Source organism: Lottia gigantea (assembly GCF_000327385.1).
Source record: "Lottia gigantea unplaced genomic scaffold LOTGIsca_40, whole genome shotgun sequence".
NCBI lineage: Eukaryota > Metazoa > Mollusca > Gastropoda > Lottiidae > Lottia > Lottia gigantea.
The window spans coordinates 1,652,967-1,675,491 of NW_008709380.1; the positions used below are offsets into that span (position 1 = coordinate 1,652,967).

The 22,525-nt window shown below is 33.7% G+C and overlaps 3 protein-coding genes across 3 annotated transcripts; 2 read left to right on the forward strand and 1 right to left on the reverse strand.

Annotated features, from left to right (window-relative positions):
* Positions 1-2,563: 2,563 nt before the first annotated feature.
* Positions 2,564-9,896, reverse strand: LOTGIDRAFT_233522 (hypothetical protein; the record flags this gene model as incomplete). Its single annotated transcript, XM_009060053.1, has 14 exons — positions 9,521-9,896; positions 7,442-7,488; positions 7,023-7,115; positions 6,630-6,729; positions 6,171-6,282; positions 5,784-5,851; positions 5,389-5,519; positions 5,023-5,180; positions 4,624-4,646; positions 4,414-4,453; positions 4,001-4,089; positions 3,510-3,570; positions 3,169-3,228; positions 2,564-2,716 (listed from the first exon to the last, which is right to left on the reverse strand). Exons 2-14 carry the CDS (start codon positions 7,485-7,487, stop codon positions 2,564-2,566), a joined length of 1,134 nt encoding a protein of 377 aa, XP_009058301.1. The 5' UTR covers position 7,488; positions 9,521-9,896.
* Positions 9,897-12,223: 2,327 nt separating this feature from the next.
* LOTGIDRAFT_163550 (hypothetical protein) lies at positions 12,224-16,380 on the forward strand (the record flags this gene model as incomplete). Its single annotated transcript, XM_009060054.1, has 6 exons — positions 12,224-12,247; positions 12,374-12,389; positions 13,015-13,404; positions 13,797-14,630; positions 14,959-15,072; positions 15,581-16,380. 6 exons carry the CDS (start codon positions 12,224-12,226, stop codon positions 16,378-16,380), a joined length of 2,178 nt encoding a protein of 725 aa, XP_009058302.1.
* A 747-nt stretch (positions 16,381-17,127) lies between these two features.
* LOTGIDRAFT_163551 (hypothetical protein) lies at positions 17,128-19,444 on the forward strand (the record flags this gene model as incomplete). The annotated part of the gene is made up of 5 exons (XM_009060055.1): positions 17,128-17,167; positions 17,665-17,827; positions 18,395-18,540; positions 18,743-18,881; positions 19,255-19,444. 5 exons carry the CDS (start codon positions 17,128-17,130, stop codon positions 19,442-19,444), a joined length of 678 nt encoding a protein of 225 aa, XP_009058303.1.
* Positions 19,445-22,525: the final 3,081 nt, after the last annotated feature.

Below are 22,525 nucleotides of genomic sequence, written 5' to 3' on the forward strand. Positions count from 1 at the left end.
GAACACAATCCGATGTGAGAAAAACTTTACATCTGTCTTTATCAACCTTTGTTAAATGTTTTGATTTATCAATTTTGAATCAATAAAGATTGAAATAGCCTAAAGATAAAATATCATTAAATACTAGTTTTTATGTTTTCAGGAAAAACATTCACACGCCCAAAGTTACCTTCTCTTTTTTTTTCTTTTGACTGTTATAGTAATGACACTGTTTAAGCGACCTGTGGGAAAGGAGAGCACTCAAGTGCCTTGTTCACTCTGAGGATTTTCATGTCGTAGTTCCCTCCCTTGACTATTGAAATTGAAGAAATATATTTTCATCAGTTACGTCCCTAGGACTGTTAATATTCATCGGTCAAGTCGCTATTCTGAGCAGCTATGACAGGTCTGATGCCAGGCAGGGTAAGCTTACTGTTCTAAACACTTGATACAACTTTTCATTATGAAATATTTTCTCATTTATGATTGATATATTTCCTCGTGTGAAAAGTTCATTAGGTGCTACCAATGTTTCGTCATTATGTTTAGATTTCGGGAACCTTTTTGCGGTTCGGATCGTTAGTACTTGGATTATTACCCCAAGGTTAGACTTAAATGTGTGATGCATTCATTTCTTGTAAACTTGAAATCCTAGAATGGTAAAAATACTGTAACTAATTTCAACTATACTCCCCCCCCCCCCCCACATATATTTTCTTGTGAATATAAATGGGTGCATGACTAACGAGATATATATTTGAAATGACAATACAAATTTATCTGTTATGTATGATAATCAATGAAGTAGTTGTCTCCTCTGGCGGATTAAACTACGTTTATAAACTTCTTGGTGCAGTAGGTGCATTCATCTATGACTGCGAGGCATGAGTTATATATACATGCAATATTATACAATAATTTGATTACTTTGTATTTGTGTATCTATGTTTTGTCTGTCGTCCTATTTCAATGGTGCAATTGTGTACGTCATTGGTTTTTTTTCATTTATCCAACTACTGGAAGATTGCATTCAGCTTTCCAATTACTTTATAGAAATATAGCCTACCTACATACGCATCAATTAATTTGAACTAATGGGATCTTTACAAAAAAGACCTTTATACCTTTTTCATAGAAGTTGCTTGGTCGTCAAGGGGGTTGATTTCAGATAGAAAGGCGGCACAAAGATTGTTGCTCTAGAAGGTTATACATGAAAACATGTGCGCCTTTCTTAATAGACCAACACTTTTCATTAAACCTGAGAAGTTGAGAATAATATTTTCTTGTGTAGAACTAAAGGGAGACAAGACTATATTTTCATGATTATAACAAATGAATTTGACTGCATAAAATATCGAGGTTGATATTCATTTGGCTATGATATTTTAGTATAATACTGCCATCAACTCTGGATATGGTTAACTCTCTTCTAGACCCATTTGTATTGGCCCAAAAGGTGCAAAACATAACGTTACCCTCAACATCATTCTTTGATAATACGTCATATAAAAACAGGAGTAAATTGAAAGAATTAAGACCTTATTTATAAATATTTGTTTTATTCGAAGACATTGATGAATATGGAATACACCAACAATTAATCAAGCATTTTCAAAATAATTTTAACTTTTTATTAAAAGGTTCATTAACTCACTAGTTTTCGTTGTAAGAAATATGGCAATAAACACAAGAGCAAAATATTGGAAAGAAAGAAAGAAACAACAATTTTTATAATCATAACAACTATAAAGGTTAACGGACAACATGTCTACCAGCCCTTCCTTGTCAAACCTCTTGGCATTGACGTTTCCAGATAATCCTTTCCTATTTACAGCTATGTAGCATGCCAACACAGGAATTTCAATTGCTAGGTGTACGCTTGTATGCATTAGCAATATCAAAAACAGATGGTTTAGATAGAAATTACCATCTATCGATATTTTCAAGTGGTGATATATGCTTCTAGACTACACTCAAACGTGAATTTAAATAAATATTTCATGTGATCTAATTAGTGGTTGGATTTTTTATTCGTCAACTTCCAATATTTAAATTTTATTCTAAAATTATTAAAAATAGATTTTCCACTATATGGTGCATGAAATTGTACAAAGCTATAAAATTGTCCTAAATCACATACAAAGGTTACATGACCCTTTTAACATTATTCAAGTTGACGCATTTGCAAAAATGCCAAAATAAAGAATTCTTGCTAGTCATTTAAATTGTACTAATAAGGAATGTTGTTCACAGTGTCCCTTAAAAAAATTATTAAGCGAATAAAGTTTTCGACAAAATAGTTCCAGGTTATTAATTCAAGTTTCAATTAACTATGTGTACAGCTGTATGTATGTACATCTTCATCGTATAGAACATATATACATTATAACAAAATTAGGAGTCAAATCGCTTAAAGCTCGTGTACCGATTTCGACCATTTAGTAATTTCGTAAGACAAGCCACAATATTTCGTTGAAAAAATTAGATTTTAGTCCATTGATATCAATCGCAGCACATATACGAGTGGGTAAAGTTGTTGGAATATCCAAATGAGCTAGAGGAAAGGAATAAAATTACATTTTCTTCACACTCGTTTATATTTAGGATGTAATTTATATGGTGTTTCTAGTTTAGAGTGGAACTGTTTTATGGGTATATTATTTTCATAATAATGGTATACCAATTCTTCTATACTGTCAACTATACAGGATTGTTCTTGTAGAAAATACCGACCAGTCTGAAATATAGCAAACGAAATGCACTTAAACATAATATGAATTGAAATTATTGTTATTGAATTGAAATCTTAAAACAACCTAAAAGGTGGTTCAGGGGACAGGAGTTTTCAAACTGGCGGTATATAATTTTGAAATTTTGGGGAGTAATGACGCGTTTTGTACTCAAGCATAAAATATAATTTAAGTCGTTCTATTCAGCGAGCTTATATTCTCCGCGACATGAACAAGATTCCAGGGAAAAACACAGAGGAAAATCACGTAAGGATTTATAGCGGAAGAGTGGTAATCCAATCGATCAAGCATCTTGAAACAAGAACAAATTTGAAAAAAAAAACTGAAGTAGGAAAAAACACTGGGCATGGGTTAACTTGAATTATTTTGATTATAAATCATTTATTGGGACATAATACAACCCCTGTTACACGCCCCGAATCATAAGGTAATAACTTACATCATTTGTTTGGATTTTCATTTTTCGTGGTAAATTTTGAGCATAAAAACACAAAGTAAACTGAAAAAGAAAAGATGCCATGAATACACACACACATCATTAAGTAGGTTAAGGGAGGTAATATAAATTGACAAGATTATGTTGTGGAAAGAAATGACACTAATACTTATGTTGTATCCATCTAAGTCAAGGAGCGAACAAACCATTATAACATTGAACACAAGAAACGGATCGGATGCAGGGTAGAATTTGGTGTTTAAAAATATAAGATCATTATCGATGTCTATCAAAACTCCATCCTCCAAAAAAAAAAAACGAAAAGGATTAAAAAGTTTCCTTACCGTGCCATCAATACATCTTTTAACTAAAAATACGCCATCTTCTGCTATATTTCTTATTATGCTTAAAGAAAAGAAATTAGATTATCGATATATGCCGTGGATAATCTGATGTAAAAGAAGAAAAACACTGATCCTACTATTTTCTTACTTTAGTACCAGAGTCGATATGTGAAATGGATCAACACCATTTTAAACAGTGAATCTGCTAAACTATTCAATGCAATTAACGACTGGTAAGCCATCACCTTTTATTACGCGACCAGCGCCCATGTATTTACATTCGTGAAATTTAAACGACTCGATTCAGCGACCAAGACAGTTCTCGTTATCTCCCTTTTATGATCATATAATATATAGTCTTAATTAGGCGAACAATTGTGACAAATTTGGACAACAATCTTCTTAATAGTTCTTAAAATTTCCCGCGTCCATTGTAGATTGCATGGAAAAAGACGAACTGTCTCTTTTGAATCAAAGATTAGACGACTCACTCTGTCTCATTGGATTGTGTATCTTTTGATGGGTCATAGTAAATTGAAGACCAATATTCTTCTTGGGTCATAGACTCTTCTTCTGTAGGCTGGAAGGATTGAAAAAAAAATCACCGTTTAGAAATCAATCTGTGAACATCAAATTTGGCGCACCACTGACCATCGTCTCTCGTCCTAAACTATTAGAAAGTGGCAAGGTTTACACGGTGATGACCATCGACAAACCAAAGATCTAGGATCTTAAAACATTATAAGGCTGTTGACGTTAAATACGGTGTTGCGTCATGTTCTGTAATCCCTCATCTTAGTTCTAAAGAATTAAATCATAGCTGCGGAATCAAATCAACCTTATCGGTAATCAAACTATTTTGATCTGTAGCTAGTCGGTATTTTAAGACACCGAATTTTCTTACCGTATCAACTACTGCACTTGCGCCATCACCTCGAGTGCGTCTGAAATGTCAAAAGTGTTGCGTAAATTAAATTAGCAATAATGTGCCAGAGTGCTTTACTGATTTTTACATACAAATTTTGAGATAATCGTATATGTATATTACGATTTTGTTTGTGTCATTACTTATTACATATATTAGATTCAAACAAATTAAGAATGCTGCATATACCTTTCTCGGATGGTGTCTGCATCCTGAAAGAAACAGGAGAATGATAATATAAACCAAAATTTACATTAAAAAGAAAAGTAGATGCGATTAGACAGTGTGGAACTGTACAGTAGAAAAAGCAATTTCATGAGGAAAGTTCTGTAAGACTCAGACACGAATCGTGTTTCCTACATCTCAAAATAGCGAGTTTATGTAGCAGATGAAATAAGAAGGCTAGTGATCCCGAAACAGGGAATGGGGTTAATGTGAACGCCACTGGGAAACATATTCAGTTATTTTTAGAATTACAGGAGAAATCGCTTACATCATGGTGTCTTTCCTTTCAAATATAGGTCCTAAACTTTTTTACTGTCACTTTTTGTAACAAAATTAGTATCGAAAGGCAATATGTGGATTTACCTGCCTAACATCCGGTTTAGTTTTAATCTCGGTTTTTGTATACGCTGCACCAGACTTCTTCCGTCTTGTTTTTTGTCCTTTTGTTGATCCATCATCGGACGGGCGAGGTGGGATTGGTGGTGCTATTGGGGGTCTGCCATCCATGTCGTCATCAGAATCTAACAGGAAAAAAAATACTTCAACATAGAGATAAAGGAATTTCACTGGACAGCTCATATGGAGCAGCTATAGAAGATTCTTTCTATTGCAAATTGTATCGGCAGGATTGTGAAGACCATCATGCCATTCTGAACGATGGCTTCGGGACTTGAAAAATAAATTGCCAAATACAAGTGTGGGTTGAGCGAAACTGTCCAAAATACTCACCAAGTTCCGAGTTACGTTTACTTTTATAACTATTTGGTAAAATGAGTGTAGCGGGATCATCATAAAGTTTTTCTTCGATATCTTGATACGTCAACGATTCCTCATCGAAATCTATTCCGTCGCCAGTTCCTCTATAATGACATTTAATGAATTGATATATTGTATGAAACTAGAACAAAATCGGGTACCTTGTGTCAAGTAACATTGCTTTTATCACTACTTTTCTGATAAAGCAATCTTGTTCTTGCTCTTACACTTGAAATCGAAATGGACACAGGTTCTCACTAAAACTAAACGTTTTATGGTGTAGATATTCCAAAAGGCCCTTAGATAACAGAAACCACAGACATCTTCTCTTTACAAATAATAATCTTTCAAATTAATGTTATACATACCTTTTCTTTCTCTTTTCTGGTTTGTTATTAGCACGATCCATTTCACATTTGATTTTTCTCATCCAATCCTGTAAAAGTTATGTATTTGGTGTTAAATAAAACTCATTCTGATTGCTTACAATAAATCTTATCATTTTCAAAAAGATCAGTACGGCAATTCCCCCCATGTGGGAACAGAGACTATCTCTTTCGATAATGCCAATGCCTCACCAGGGTTAGATTTAGATTTGAAAAATTTGATCAGCAGTTTTTCATTTCTCGTTTGGCTAGGCATTTTTGAGAGTAAAAGCAGCATACAAATCTCCACATGTGGAAATTAAAACGTTTATGGAAGAGACCATTGGATAGGTGATTTTGGTGATCAAAATATACAGATAATCAACAAACCTTCATTTCTTTTTCTGATGACGCTGAAAAGTAATACGTTTTGTATTCGGCATGCGTATGAATAATTTTAAAAACCCACAAAGCATCCTGCATTTCACTATCCCTCAAAATACTGAAAAAGAAGAACGAATTTAAATATAGAATAGTCATGCTGTAATGATAAAGAGGCTACCAAGAAGAATGATATATTTTTAATGGTCTATTCACGAAAGTCTAAATATTTTCTTATTCTTTGATGGTACATTTACAGCATAGAGAACTTGTTAAGACTCTATGTCAAGACGAGATCTCTATCCATCTATAGCCCATTCTTTGACTAGATATATTTTTACAATTATATTTCTTTAACAATAAGGCTGGAAATCTCTAAAGATGAACGCCTTCAATATCAACATTAAAGAAGCCTATTTACACTAATTAAATATGAGCAATATATCAAATAGAAAACCGGGTCAGTACCTGTTATATCCAAACAAGGGAAATGAATGTGCTTTTTTAGAAGTTTCACTACCAAAATAATATATACACCCGCGGCTGAGGACGACGTATACTTGAGGCCCTGAAATTGAAATGATTTTGATTTTTTTGATGCTGTCTGTACTTGCAATTTAATAATTCATTGCGATATATTTATATGTTGATATTGAAATTCTGGTAAGTTTATACAGCTGTTTTCATAAGAAAGAAAGTGTTCATCAGTACTTGAGCTTAACAACTTTTAAAAATTGAGGAAATAGACTTGTGGATTTTCCTTTTATATTCGCTAAGCTCAAGAATCAAGGTCGAAATCAGGAGTAGATGATTCACAAAAAATGGTTGTTAAACGAAGTTGATTGTAATATTTTTACTTACATTGAAATAACTTTAATCTATTTCTGAAACTGCGTTTTCTGAGCCAACCACTAACTTGGTGTTTATCGGGTTGGGATAACAATGATTGACAATCTAAAAGACCAGATGATAAACGTTAATTTGTGTATAATATTAGTACGTTATTAATCCATCTAAATAGCTCAATTGTTCAGTACTTTTTAATATGTTAGAGGTTATCTATGCAATTTACTACACACACTTCAATTGTTCAGTACTTTTTAGTAGGTAAGAGGTTAACTGAATGTTATTCACTAAACACATTGAATTGTTCAGTACTGTTTGGCTATAATACAATATTTATTATCATTTTGAATAAGATATATTTGCATGATTATATAATATGAACCTGGTCGTTTGAGTACACGAACTTCAATTAATATACCATAGAACTTACTTACCTATACCTGTTAGAGGATATATGGGATATGTGCCATATTCAGCCATTCTGAAATTTAGAAACACACAGTAAGAACTAACCAAGATTTCAAAAATATAACTAATTTTGTCACAGGTAACTTGCATTAATGACACTGATTTACTTTATATCTGAACGTAATATTTAAAGGTCAAAGTTCACCATTTTCGAGAGTTTCCAAATTAAATGAATGTTGTTTTAAAGTTATTGTCAGCTGATGTGGTATTTATTACAAGTATGTCAATAGTGTATGTCAAAATAAACCTTTGAACAGAGATAAACTTAATCATATTCTAATTATAGTACGAGTAAATAAAAGGGAAATTCCCTATACTATTGAAACGCTGTATTGTTTAAGACTAGAAAGTTTAAATGTAACAATTACTATGCGACATTCGCAAACAAAATTACATCCGCTGTATTGAATAGTATAAACATTACAACTATTCTCAAATACGAATACGACAATGTATAAAGAGCCCAATGAGCAATATAGAAAATATGTAGGCCTATCTATGATTTTTTCTTATTAAGGAGATACAGATCTCATTTCAGCCGTTCGATGTTACAACCCACGGCCATAAATTTACCAACAAAACAAAGCCGAGGAACTGGAGGCTGCCAGAGGCCAAACATTTCAAAAGAGATTTTGAGCATTTAGTGGGAATAGTTCTGAATTCAAAATAAGACCTTTCAGAGGCCTGGAATATAATAATTAGAGTATGATAATACTAGACATGATTTTGAATGGAGAAATATTATACTAGACAGGGTATGAGAAGAGGTAGAGATATTATTAGAGAATTATTATACCAGACAAGGTATGAGAGGAGGTAGAGATATTATTAGAGAATTATTATACTAGACAGGGTATGAGAGGAGGTAGAGGTATTATTAGAGAATTATTATACAAGACAGGGTATGAGAGGAGGTAGAGGTATTATGGGAGAATTATTATACAAGACAGGGTATGAGAGGAGGTAGAGGTATTATTAGAGAATTCTTATACAAGACAGGGTATGAGAGGAGGTAGAGGTATTATGGGAGAATTATTATACCAGACAGGGTATGAGAGGAGGTACAGGTATTATTAGAGAATCATTATACAAGAGAGGGTATGACAGGAGGTAGAGCTGTAATTAGATAATAATTAGACTTATCTATTGCTCTGAGACCTAGGCCAGTGCTTTCATTGAGACTCGTTTCAATTCACCTTAACATTTGACAGGGTATGAGAGGAGGTAGATGTATTATTAGAGAATTATTATACAAGACAGGATACGATAGGAGGTAGAAGTGTAATTATAGAATTATTATACTAGACAGGGTATGAGAAGAGGTAGAGGTATTATTAGAGAATTATTATACTAGACAGGGTATGAGAGGAGGTAGATGTATTATTAGAGAATTATTATACAAGACAGGATACGATAGGAGGTAGAGGTATTATTAGAGAATTATTATACAAGACAGGGTATGAGAGGAGGTAGAGGTATTATTAGAGAATTATTATACTAGACAGGGTATGAGAGGAGGTAAAGGTATTATTAGAGAATTATTATACTAGACAGGCAAACATCGAGGTCAGGCACACAAGACTAACGATTTCATATAGCACGAGCTGAATTTTGAGCATTTAGAGGAGCTTAATTTTCACTTCAAAATAAGACAATTCACAGGACAATTTCCGGATGGGGGAGGGGGGACGTATTTAATAAGGAATCGCAATAATCAGAGAGGTGATAAATTTACAGTGTAACAAGGTGGTTGAACTGAAGAATACTACATTTAATTGGACCTTAAGTGATGTGCTTGCGTTCTAGAACGAACGTAGACACTGTCTTTCGCCCTAAGGCCATACAATATATAATATTCACCTTTATAAATATTCTTTGGGTACAGTTAAAACCTAAACTGGTACATTAATCCTTAACTACCACACACAACAAAAATGAAAAACTTATACTATATCAATATCACCAATGCCCTAGATATTATAATTGTCTTGGTTAGGTATATAATGTCGTAATATAGTTTTCTTCGGTCTATGTATTTAACTTACCTTACTCTGCTCTTAGATCTCGTTAATTCGTTGATTCAAGGCGCATATATCTTCTTAAAACTATCATAAACAGTAATTTTTTACGGTTACTTCACACAATTATTTTAAACTAGGACACACAATAATATGTTACAATATCATATTCAACTAATTTTCTTCCGCATGTGTATTCTATAGTCAATGAAATCTTCGACCCAAGAAAGTTAAACCAACTAATTAGTAATTTCTAATTATCTATTTATATAGTTCTGATCCTCCTTTTCCTAACAATAACTCATTATTGCATAGTCATACACGATTTCCCGGTAAAACAAAATCACTTGGAACAGCCCTCAACATATTGTCACTGTCTTGTATGATCTAGTCTATACATTCGTATTACCGGTAGACTTGTTTACTAGGGCGTACTGAGATCTTGACCAATCAAATGCAACCCGGAAGATATGAGTATTTCCCACTCAAATATATCAAATGTCCCATTTTACCTACCTACTTAAAAATGAATGTATACTTTGAACCTATTCTTTTGTAAAAATGGTTCGTTCATACTACAAGCTGAGCAGGGTGACGAGAAGAAGAGCGGTTAGTAGCGGCATTAGTGTCTAGTTAGTTTTCAATGTACAGAGGCTCTGCAGTTTAGACAGCAAGCAGAGCGACGCAGAGGGGAAAGGAGCGATATGCTCGAGAAACTCGGCTGTATGTTTTTCCGCTCGCAGCTAGCAGTTGTCTACTGATCCATTAGCATGACTGTCAAGTAGTAAGAACGAGCCCTAAGATGGTCCTTTGTGTTTCAATTTAGTGCTGCCTTAAGAACAATGACAATTCGCCATATCCAATGACAAATTTCATCAGCGAATGAATCGACAAATCTGATTCCTGAAAATGTACAGTTCTACGGGACCCTGAATACTGATTTTGCCGGAAATGTAAATGACTTAATAATATATATGATTCACAGTTTTCCGAGAGGCTATAGATAGTACACTAATTGTTTTGACCGTATTTAACACACACATAAATTCTAAGAATAACTAACTATATTTCTATTGAAAACACAGTGTTATACTGATTACAAAAGTGTTTTTGCTGTTTTGCATAACCTAGTAAATAAATAATATTATGATAAATAACAAGCTATATGAATACTTTCAGACACTTAACCAGCCCCAATTCACTTTGTTAACAGAGTTTGACTTAGAAAAAGTGTGAACCTCAACGTGAGGGTGATCTCCAGCAAGATGCTGCTTAACATGAGATGAGTGTGATCTACAGCATGAGGGTGATCCCCAACGAAAGGGTGATGAACAGCAAGAGGGTGATCCCCAATAAAAAGGTTCTCCTCAAGAAGAGAGTGAACCCCAGCAAGATGGTGATCCTAAGCAATTGAGTGACCGTCGATAAATTGGAAACTGAAAAAAAAGCTTTCACTCCAAATATGAATCAATAATATGGAACGAATTTAATCATTTTTGTTCCAAATTAATACACCTAGGATTTATCAAGCTATGGCAATTTTGAATATTAAATTGTCTATACAAATATTGATGTTGACTTCCAGAATAAAGTGATCGACCTGTTAATGACTTTGTGTCATTAGAATAAGACCTCTAATAAGTACAGTAATCTAAAAATCGATCTGTATACCCATAATTTAACATATACTAATATGAGAGAAATGAGATAAAATCTGTATAATTTGCTATTAATTAAGTCTCATTTACTAATGAACGGATACAGATCAATTCTATTTAATTCAAACTTCATTCATGCATGAATCGTCCAAACAATGCCTGTATCTCGCTCGCCCGATAATCGTTTAGACAGTAACATTGCCAGACAAATTGAGCCGGTTTCAAGGACTTTCGACATTCAAATTAGAATATCAAACCCACTTTCTGTACAGCAGGAATAACTGAACATATAATCCAACCACACATAACATTCAGCAACCGCTATATGAATAAGTTAACTGTTTATAAACGTGGGATATGATTTTAATTTCCAATTGCAAAGACAAACAAGTATTGAATATTAATATATTATTATCTCCCCTTATCAACATAAAGCGACAACAGCTAGTCCAATCGGGTATACAATATTAGGACATGAAAATTAATTTATTTATTTTTATTTCAATTCATCCCAAAATTAGGTTTTGAGAAGATGAGAAAATGCACTCTGCGCCTCGTTCTCTTAAATTAGTAAGTTAGCCCATATATACAATGAGAGAATGAGCACACAACTTCAACTCTCTTGCGAGGCATATTGTAGGCATGTGTATGAAAGCATTTACATCGACACGTCTCTTAAAAGAATTAACAGTTCTGTTATGTCGATCTTAACGAGAATTATGTTTGGCACTCGCAAAGATTACTGTACAATCACAGCCAAAACACATTGCATCCTTTCCAGTCTGATATTTCAAAAACATGTCCTGAATCTTATTCAAATGTTGTCTATTGTGTCAGTCTCAGATTTAACAAAAGAAAAGGTTAATACTATGTAGTGTTGGAGGATTATTTTGAAGATCAACGGTTGTTGCCTCCCACAAAATCTCATTGTTATTCCCGACGTTTCCTTCTTTTCTTTGTCTTGAATTGTTTTAATCCGTTTAATATATCTTGATTTCGCTTTTGTATTTTTTTTAATTCTATGCCGACGTTAAAGCTATTATTATTTTCAGTCTGTGAACTGGGTTACATGATGGTGGTTACACTGGTACTCTTGGTAAGATCTTTTCATCAATTTTCAGATCGGGTAAACCCATCTTTTTCAAACCCTGAATTTAACCCACTTCAATTGGCTGTATACACTGGTAAATAAACATTTTAATTGAGGTGCTCTCTTTTTCAGATTCTGTTCCAAACAGGTTAGTACGTTTTTGTTTCACTGGGCCTAGTAATTCATATGATATCCTTTTAAATGCTGTATTTGCTTATTACGTTATGTTTATTAGACCTGTTAATATTTTATAATATAGTTGAATGATTAGAATTGGCTAAATATAAATATTCGCACCCCGCAGTCAACAAGCAAACATTTTCAGAATCGCTTTTAGACATTTATTTCAAGGAACTAAAGAAATATTTCTACGTCTTTTGAATCCGAGGTTAAGCAGATGGGAAATCGTTAAATTATATTATATAAGTCGACTTGCACAGCAATATACACATCGAAACTGGCAAAAGGTTCCTTAAGGACTGGAAATGTAGAATTAATATATTTGACTATTTCATTCCGTTTATCGCCATACCTATTTTCTGACTAATGTAAAAAGGATTTGGATTATTTCCATTACATGTATTTTTATGAGAAATGGAATAACAGTCTTAAAATCAAAACAATAATAATGTTAGTCTTGGAATGTCTTTGCGTTGATAAAAATATAAACATGAGCACACATTATGTCTTCAAATTTTGTTTTTAAAGAGGACAATTTTCAGCCATTGAAAGTTTCTTTTCAGTGTTACGTGTATGGTTTATAGTTATTTCAGGACACCAGTTTGAAATAGATCATTGGGGAAATCATTTTGTATTAACCTTCTTACAAACCGGAGATGGAGAAGTCAAAAATAGTCTTATTATAACCACGAGAGAAGACAGCAATATATCAGTAACCTTCCACGAAAGCAACCAAGCCAAGGAACTCCATCTGCGTTCAGATGCTTCGCATACCTTACATTTCAATGCCAATTCCACGGCTAAACCTTCAATGCTAGTTTTGCCATTAAAAGCTGTGTCCATCGAGGCTTCAAAAGCAATATCTGTGTATGGTTTTACCGAATCTATTGACCCGATGTTATATTCCAAGGATGGATTTTTAATTCTGCCGGTACCAAGCTTAGGTGTTGAATATTTAGCTGTTACTTGTGAAAAGGATGGGCGTAAGTTTGTGCAAATTTCGGTTTTTGTTGGACTCCTTACAATAACCATGATTTTCTTAAAGCATCCGCAACATTACAATAAAGGACATTTTGCAAGATCATCTGCACATTTTAGTTACGTATGTTTATTGAACGAAGTCTGTGTCAACAATAAGATAGATACGATGAATGCGAATCTGCTAAATAAGAAATATCCCTAGAAAATAAGGAACAATGTGGCCAGTGGGATGCCGAGTTCACAAACGCAGTTGTAAGGCATGCTCTGCGTCGCAAGCGACACCCCAAAGTATGAATTTCACAGGAGCATAATCCATATTGTGCCACCAGGCATGTGCAGGTTTATATCTTGTATTTTGTCCCTTTAACTCTCATGCATAACCTTTTTGTTACAGCCCAGATAGCAATCGCTGCTGTAGAAAATAACACCCAGGTCGAAATTCAAATAAGGTGTTATATTGAAGTTCAGTGCTACCATGGTCTGGAAGTCTCAACATATCAGGATAACCATGTCCTTACGTTCCTGTTAAATCAACACGATGTAGTCAATTTGTACTGTATTGGTGACACAACCGGAAGTATTGTGCACTCTACCAAACCGGTTACTGTCATCTCAGGATGTGATTGTGTTGGTGGTTTTCATATGATTGGATGTGACCACTTAGTAGAAATGATGCCACCGACGACAGAACAAGGAAAACAGTTCGTTGTAGCTAACCCTGCTGATTCGTTAACAATTTTACGCATATTGTCAACTAACAATGTGACCGTCTCTGACGATAATGGGCTCTCTTATTCATTCCAAACCCACAGTCGTGTTACAAATGTTGTATTATCTGAACCGGCGCTTTGTTTAACCAGTGATAAACCAATAATTGTTGTCATGTTCGTGGCAACCAGTTATGCAAGTGGTAGTGATGTGAACGCTCTAATGACAGTGGTGCCTCCACAAACCAAGTATGCCTTGAACTACTCAATTGGCATTGAACCAAATTCAATCAATGCTGTTTACATAGACATGGCTGTGTTTATTTGTAAAGTGGGAAATTGTCCCTCCAATTCAATCGACTTTCATCCAATATGCCAGGGAAGATATGGTGTTAAAAGAGAACTTATTTCTGGATTTAACAAATGGGAAAACTTTAATCCGTTTATGGTATTAATCTTTGCTTGTCGTTCTGATACATGTATGGGTTACCCAGCTGGAATGGCATTAACAGATTACTCCGGTGCGTATTCCATTACCTTTGTCATTGTCATACCCTATCCTTTGTTTCCGGTATTCCTCTTATATATACCAATATAAATACCCTTTCACCCGTTAATTGTGGACGTAGTACATTTTCAGGATGTTGCTTTGCAGTCCATTACGTGGGCTGAAATTTCAAAACGGAATGAGCTCGAACATTAATATACACAACGAAATATCAGACGCTCGATTAACATATAATCGAACTGACCAAATTTGTCCTGTGCCTAATTTTTACAAATAATTACAAATTTTTATGTTTTGATATACATCTTTTATTCCATAAAATTTGTTTAATAATTTTCTAGGTGTTTCTGAATGCTCCAGCATCCCCTGCATGCATAATGGATGGTGTTTAGAATATGGTATAACATATAGATGTAGATGCTGGGGTGGTTATGGTGGCGATTATTGTGAAAAAGGTATTCACTTCAATTCATGAGTAAATTGATTAAATTTCTATAAAAAAATTAAATGAAGATAGTATTTTATGGAACTCATTACATATCTACCTCATTCATTTGTGTTGGCTTGTGAAGCTTGAATCATTGATTTTGATATTTATATGTTGATTTTCTGGATGGTGCATGATTACCAGTCTTACCCATAGTAATTTAAGATTACATATTTTTTGAATGAAACGCTTTGCGAGTTTCCCTTTTTATGAACACTAACAGTTGCTCCTCTTAACTCTCAGTCGCAAACGATTTGTGTCAAACTTGGTGAAAGTAGGTATAACAGATCTTGAAGTTAAAATTTCGAAGAAAGTTTTTCTATATATTGCTATAGATTTGGCAAACCTCTTGTTTTCACATTGTGGACTTCAACACCGAGTTCGATTAATTTTCCTAAAAATACTTTCACTTTCTGTTTCTGTCGGCGTAGTTTATTCTTTCAGCTATAAAAATCATCAAATTCTATTGTTTTCAGAACCATTTGAAGTACCAGTAGAAATCGGCACTGCCTCAATTTCGAAAAAAGAAAGTCACTTGCAAACAACGGAGAAAACTTTCGTGTTGTGGATTACAAAGAAAGTTAATAATGACATTGGACTGAACCCAAAACAATTCAATCTAACAACTGACCAAAGCTCAACGACGGGCACCACTATATCAACAACTAAAACAACTAAACCATTATCAGATAAAATTAAACCGAGTTTACCAAATACAATCGCATCGACGTCCGATTCAAGCTTACAAACATCAGCTTCGACATCGGATCCAACTACACCCAAAACAAAAACACCAGATATTCAAAAATCAGACGCAACCAAACCTAAACCAGAAACAACTTTAGCAATACCAAAAGATTCAGATACAAAAACAACTTTGAGAACTACGATATCGGCAGTTAACATCACACCGTTTACTACAAATAACGTTATACGTCCAAGTTTTACCAATACAAACACTACAACACCATTAAATAAAGTCTTGCGTCTATGTGGTTGTCCCTGTTCAAGATCAGCTAAAAAGTCTAAAACACCAAAGATTAAAACTGCAGAAGAGATCCTAAAGGTTCCAAAAAAGAAGCTAGGCAAGACACAGAGGAGAATGATCAGTGCTGTTAACTTGTATAATTCAGAAATCAATCTGGGTTATAGCGCTTGTAGTATGTTACTGTTTTTAATACTGGTGGTTGTAATTACCGATGTTTGTAAACTAATTTATTGGTTCATCGGCTGGTCGAAACTAAGAAAGCCTCGAGATATGATTAGAGTCTTTTAATATAATATGACTAAAGTGTCGACAGCAGGAGACAAGTTCTAGTCAAAAATTATTTTCTTTGGAAATTGTTTATCTAGGTAGTATGTCAAAAGATTTCAATAAATTATTTTTCATTCAGGCTTATTTATTTACAGAAATTCTTAAAATGTCTTCTTTTTGGAAATGTTCGCCAGAGTTTTTATATATGGTTCTTTAATTCAGTTTATACCGACAAAACCCCCATCGGTCACCATAAGTTCGATGGAGATAAATTTATTAACGATTCTGTGGATTAACCAATCTGAATTCGTGCCCCTTTATTCCACTCAGTCTGTTCACTTAATGTTGATGTTTGAATTTAAATTTATTAGCTTATTATATACGTTTCTTATCCCAAAAAGATAAAACATTATTACTACTTATGCTTAGGCAGTGCAGAAATTTGAATTCAATTCTGCGCCACAGTATCTCAATGGTTTCGGCTAAAAGTTTATGATCATGTTAATAGATTGTGCATGTATAAACCTCATCTGAGTATATAAGATTAAACAACCAAGAGTTAATTATGGATGTCATCTATTTTATTATTAATTAGTATTACCAGGTTGCTATGGAAAATTGGTCAATGTTTGACCATAACATCACGCATACATCAACCTATAACGACAGACAGAAAAGTCAAACTGAAGAATAATGATATACTTGGTTCAAAATTCAAAATCTATCAGTAAATTGTGGATCTGATATATATAACAAATTTATTTGGAAATGAACTTGGGCACATTTTTGTTTCTTCTTCTGCAAGCAGGTAAATAGAAAAACGTTTTTTGTAGATCACTTTAGAATCCAAAAGAGAGAGCAGGACTTTGGACCTGCAGAGACCGAGAGTAAATGTATCCCGCCGACTGATTGCAAATGGGTTATGAATCTGATCTATCGCTAGTTTTATTCGATCTTTTTGAACACTAAAAAATTCCTATCGTCGCTACTTGTCATCAGTTGCTCGTGCCTTCTTACAAAAATTAAGTCAGTGCAACCCAGTCGATCTGCTAGTAGTTAGTAGATTTCTAAATGTGAGCGCTTCGTCCATGTTGACTGTGACGTTCCCAATTAACATGAGCCAATCTTAATTTATCTGGTTCTCACCGATAACAAACATGAAAAGGCGTAACTTTCCCTCCATTGGTAGTGAAAAAATTATCTGCTCTAGAATTATTATTTACATTATGCCGTTTGTATATATCATACTCATAATTTTATTACAAGTTCCGTTTAAATTTATTTCCTTTTTCTTTATTTCATCAGGATATCAAGTCAATGGTCAAATAAATTCTAACAATGCCTATTGTCCTAGTTTCGCTCCAAATAAAATTCAGTGTAATAATGATCACCAAGTTCCAGGGCTACCAGCTTTATCTATGACTGTTCTTTCTAACTTTCACACTCTGAATAAATCTCTCCTGTGTGGGTAAGTAATTCAGTAATTTCAAAGCAGATTTCGTTCTTGCTCTTTTTAAATTTCTTTCTTCCGTACCTTGTCCGTAGAACTGGATTCCATATCAAATACACAATCTCACAGACAATAGTTTTCTTACAACTTTAGTGTCGTAATTATCTATTAACAAATTTTTAAAGAAATGCTTGTGAGGTTTTCTAGCCTTTGACTGTGACTATGCGTCTTTGGGACACTATATTGCCTTTGATGTGCAAAAAATTAATCATAATTCATATGTCCTGGAATACAATGAAACGGAGACGTGATACGGGGAATGGGTATGTGGCGACTATAAGTCGTAGGTTGATCCCCGACACACGAACAGAAGCTAACCTCCTCTTACCAAATTTTAATATAGTATATCTGGACCCAGTCATATTTATTATGTAGTATAATCATGTAAAGGTTTGATATTTCAACATTGAAATAATTTTGGATTCTCTTTGTAACATGATAGAATGGAAATTTCAAACATTAATGGAGGTGAATGAACATTTTCTAGGAAACAAGCAATATTCAGTATAAATTTTATTAATTCAGGCAAACACCGAAGGCACAATTTAAAGAAGCAGCACGCTGTTTATTCAAATCGTACAGTCATTGTGGAGATAATGATTTTAAAGGTCTGGTCACCAAAATTTCGAAATTCGAAGAAGCAGTGGATTTGGTTTGTTCTAGGAGTGATTGTAAGTACAAAATATTAAACTAAGTACCATAGATCCGAATCTAAAACAACACGAGGCAATACATTGGTAGCATCACATGACCTATTCATATACTACATGTAACAAATAAATAAATCTTTACCATGTATAATTGTTAATTTTACTGTTTTACTTTCGACTTTTTACCATATTACATGTGTTATTTTTTTTAAATATTTTATAGTAGTTGATCACTATGCTAGCTGTATCGGCGACTCCGTAATTGATTGCATCAGAAATAGAGAAGCGAGAGAGAAATTGACTACATCCGACGTGCCTAGTAGAGATGAACAGTTTAACGAATTTGTTCATTTTTATTGCAGGTAAGTTATCATAGTTTTGGGCTCAGGTCGATTCAAACACTTGAAAGACTCAGAGCAACTAGAACTTTAGAATTGCCAGACGACTGTTGGTAATCTGGCAATTAAATAAAATTTTTGAAGAGGCAAATTAATCGACGTTTAGATGATAATGCTCAATGTTCTGATCCGCCAAAGATTCAAAAAGAGTACGGTATAATATTTGCCTATACCCTGTACAGATCTTCTCAAACTTACACGTTGTATAAGCAGAATAAAGAGATTCGACGCCCGATAAGTACGTACTACAGTTGCTATTTTGTTAACTACGTAAAGTAAGCCTTCAAGAATATTAAATTCTGCATTCGCTTCTAAAAGTTTCGACGTTGTTTTATAGGAAACGTGAGATCGAGGAAGAGTGTATTTTTGATGACGAAGATGTGGATGCATGTTCAAGTTCAAGTACTGTCCCAACATTTAGAGAGTTACGACTGTTGATGAAGCCACCAGCCTGTTCTTCTTCCGGATTGATGTCATCTATAACAGTAGTTATCTTCTATGCCCTTGTTGGTCTATGTGTGCATTGATAACCTTTTATTCAAGGTAACTAACTTGAAGCTTAAATCGTTCTTGTTAACTCTTTTCAACACATAACTTGTATAGTAATGCACAAATACTACAAACGTGTAATTTGTTTAATGTTCATACTTTATACCTAACTATTACAAAATCAGAATAGTTTTGCGGTTTGAAATTAATCAATTGAAAAAGTGGTAATGCACATTGAAATATAAATTTGTAGCAGCCTATTGTTTATCATTGTTCGATAAATAAATGTTTTAATTTTGTTCAAAGAGGATATTTTCCTATGGTTTTAAAGCCAAGAAGAAATTGGTTTGTTTTGTAGCACGCTATTTAACTCTTGTTCTTTCCCTTTAATAATAATAAAAAAAATCTAGCTGATTTATATCATCAAAACATGTTGAGTTGTGACGCTCAGTAACTGATGTAGACTGTTTAAAGCATTAACCATGGCAGCATATGGTTACTTTTACACAGGTTATTCGAACATAAAGCACCTTTTCTTTGAGGATATTCCAAGGATATTGTCTGGCCCGTTTATGTGTTTCTGAAGCCCCTGTTCTCGCCTATTAGTCCGAAGCAGACTACACGAGAAAAGCTATTCACAATACTTTTGTTCAGAGATTTATAAGCTAATACAATTAATTGATCAAATTCAAACTTAACTGTTTCAATTGTCTGGAAGTGATAAGTGTCAGAATTGAAGCGAAAATAATCAAGAATTAAGCTCTCTTATCAATATTTCAATGCTTTGTAATGGATCGTCTGTAATATATCTTGTCTAAGTACCATTAACTGTTATAGTATTGATCTAATGTTTCAGTTAACTTAATCATTTAATGATTATTGTATCAAATGACAACGTACCGTAAGAAATATGTACCAAACGATTTAAACTCTGTATCAAACAACAGTATTTTGATGACCAACCTCTGATATACAGTTAACGATTTATATGATAAAATCAATCCTGTCTAGCTTTAAGTTAAATAAAACACAAACAATATTGTAAGTACTTTATCTTATATCTTCACAATATGAACTTCGTCTTATACCTCGACTGCATTAGCCACTTTTCTTTTGTCACAGAAGTTTGTAAATTAGATTGGATTGTTCTCAAGCAAACACTGACATAACGACATTTTGGCTAAGTGTACAGATTTTCTGTTGAGGCCTCTAATTTGGCTCTATTCCTGTAAAATCTAATGAAATGGCTGCATTTACAAACTTCTGTGCCACTATCAGAAGGACTGTTGTAGTCAAGGTATAAGACGGGGTTCGCAACGGCTTGTTATTGTGAATATGGTAATCTGACAACCATATGGTGTAAAATTAATTGTCGGATCATTATTGTCGACATGGTTGAATGTGGACATTACGTTCAACCTTAAAAAATCTGAATAAAACAAATTTAAGTTTATAATGGTTGTCAATACCCAATTCAAAGCTACAATATCTTTGTTCGTCGAGACAATTCAATAATTTATGTTTAATACCATAAAAGAATTCTTTTAATGTTTCCTTCTTAAAGATTCGTCCAGAATAAACCTCGAACAATAAGTTATTGATTAGGTACTTAAGCACATAGCAACTTAAGACAATTTAATAAAAACATTGCATCAGTTCCAGCAACACACTGAATTGATCTTGGTGATAACCCATAAAAAATGCGTGAACACAACAGTGAGTAAATTTCAAGATATTGAAATATTTCTGAATTTGAGATTTTCAATCCACCATTTTTAACTCTACAAAATTTATTAAGGCGATTACGTCTCGCATAGTAGAGCAAAACTTTGGTTTACTTGCTTTACAAATAAATAGGGGTTCACGTCTACTTGTCAAAAAAACGATTTCATATTTTATAGCGTCCTTAACAAATTAAGTGTCCTTATGCTAATGATATCTTAATCATTTGACTTCTTGATCAATTCGTCTGTAAGTATAATTGGCAACACAATATATCGTATATATCATATATCGTTAAATAAATGAATTTTTAAAAAGACTTTTCAAAGCTGTTATGAAAAAGATAAACCTTTAGTGTCCCACAGTGCCGTCTCACCGATCGAATGACCTACATTACCTCACTACGAAATGCTTGTTTACCTTAGCAACCTTTTAGTGACTAACTATAGCTAGATATTTTAATCTGTCAATAAATGACAAGGTATCGTATATAAACCTTGATCGCCATGGGTACAACAATAAACAATAAGATACAATGCCCAGGGGCCTTGGTCGTCCAAATCAAAGCCCACGCATGCAAGAAAGCAAATCAATTTTCAAGATCATAAAAAACAAGATTTTATTTGCGTGTTATCTTACAAAATTCCCATTCCCTCAACGCGACATCTGGTTAGGCGATGATCGTAATGTATGGAAATTCTCCCACAGAACCAAACACTCTTTATCAGTATATACCAAGAGTAAATGAAAGTCCTTTCAGATTCTCAACAGCAGGGTTCTTTTTTAAAACATATCACATAAGACTTTCACATTTGTTATTTGAAACAAAATATAATACTATATTGATGACTGATTTCCTTCTCGTCTAACAATTGCTCTTGATTGCTCGCAATAAAAACCCCCAAGAACATTTGACGGTACGGGGCTGTACATATGCGAGATTTTCGATACTCTGAAATACAAAAGGGGCGAGTACACAAGAAACGGATGTGGACACGCATCCCTTTTTTTGACCATTTGATAATTCCACAAAATACTTCTTGAAACAGTGTGTCCGAACCAAGAATGTTAGACAAAGTATAAAATGAATATTTAATATAATAAATTAAACAATAAGTAACAGATTACGTTGTATATACATCAATACATCAATGGACACCAAGCTTGATATCGATGGTAATAGTAATAGTACGTATATGTTAACCTCAAATGCAACGATAAAAGTTGCAATGTCATGTAACGTAGAATCAAACAAGACAGGTTGTTCTGGACCATTATAATTATAAAACATACAGACACACCAATGTCCAATCTGAACATTTTGAAAGAAAAAATCACACACAGATAAGCACTAATGGAATAAAAATGATTAAACTTAACATTATGTTACAGTACAA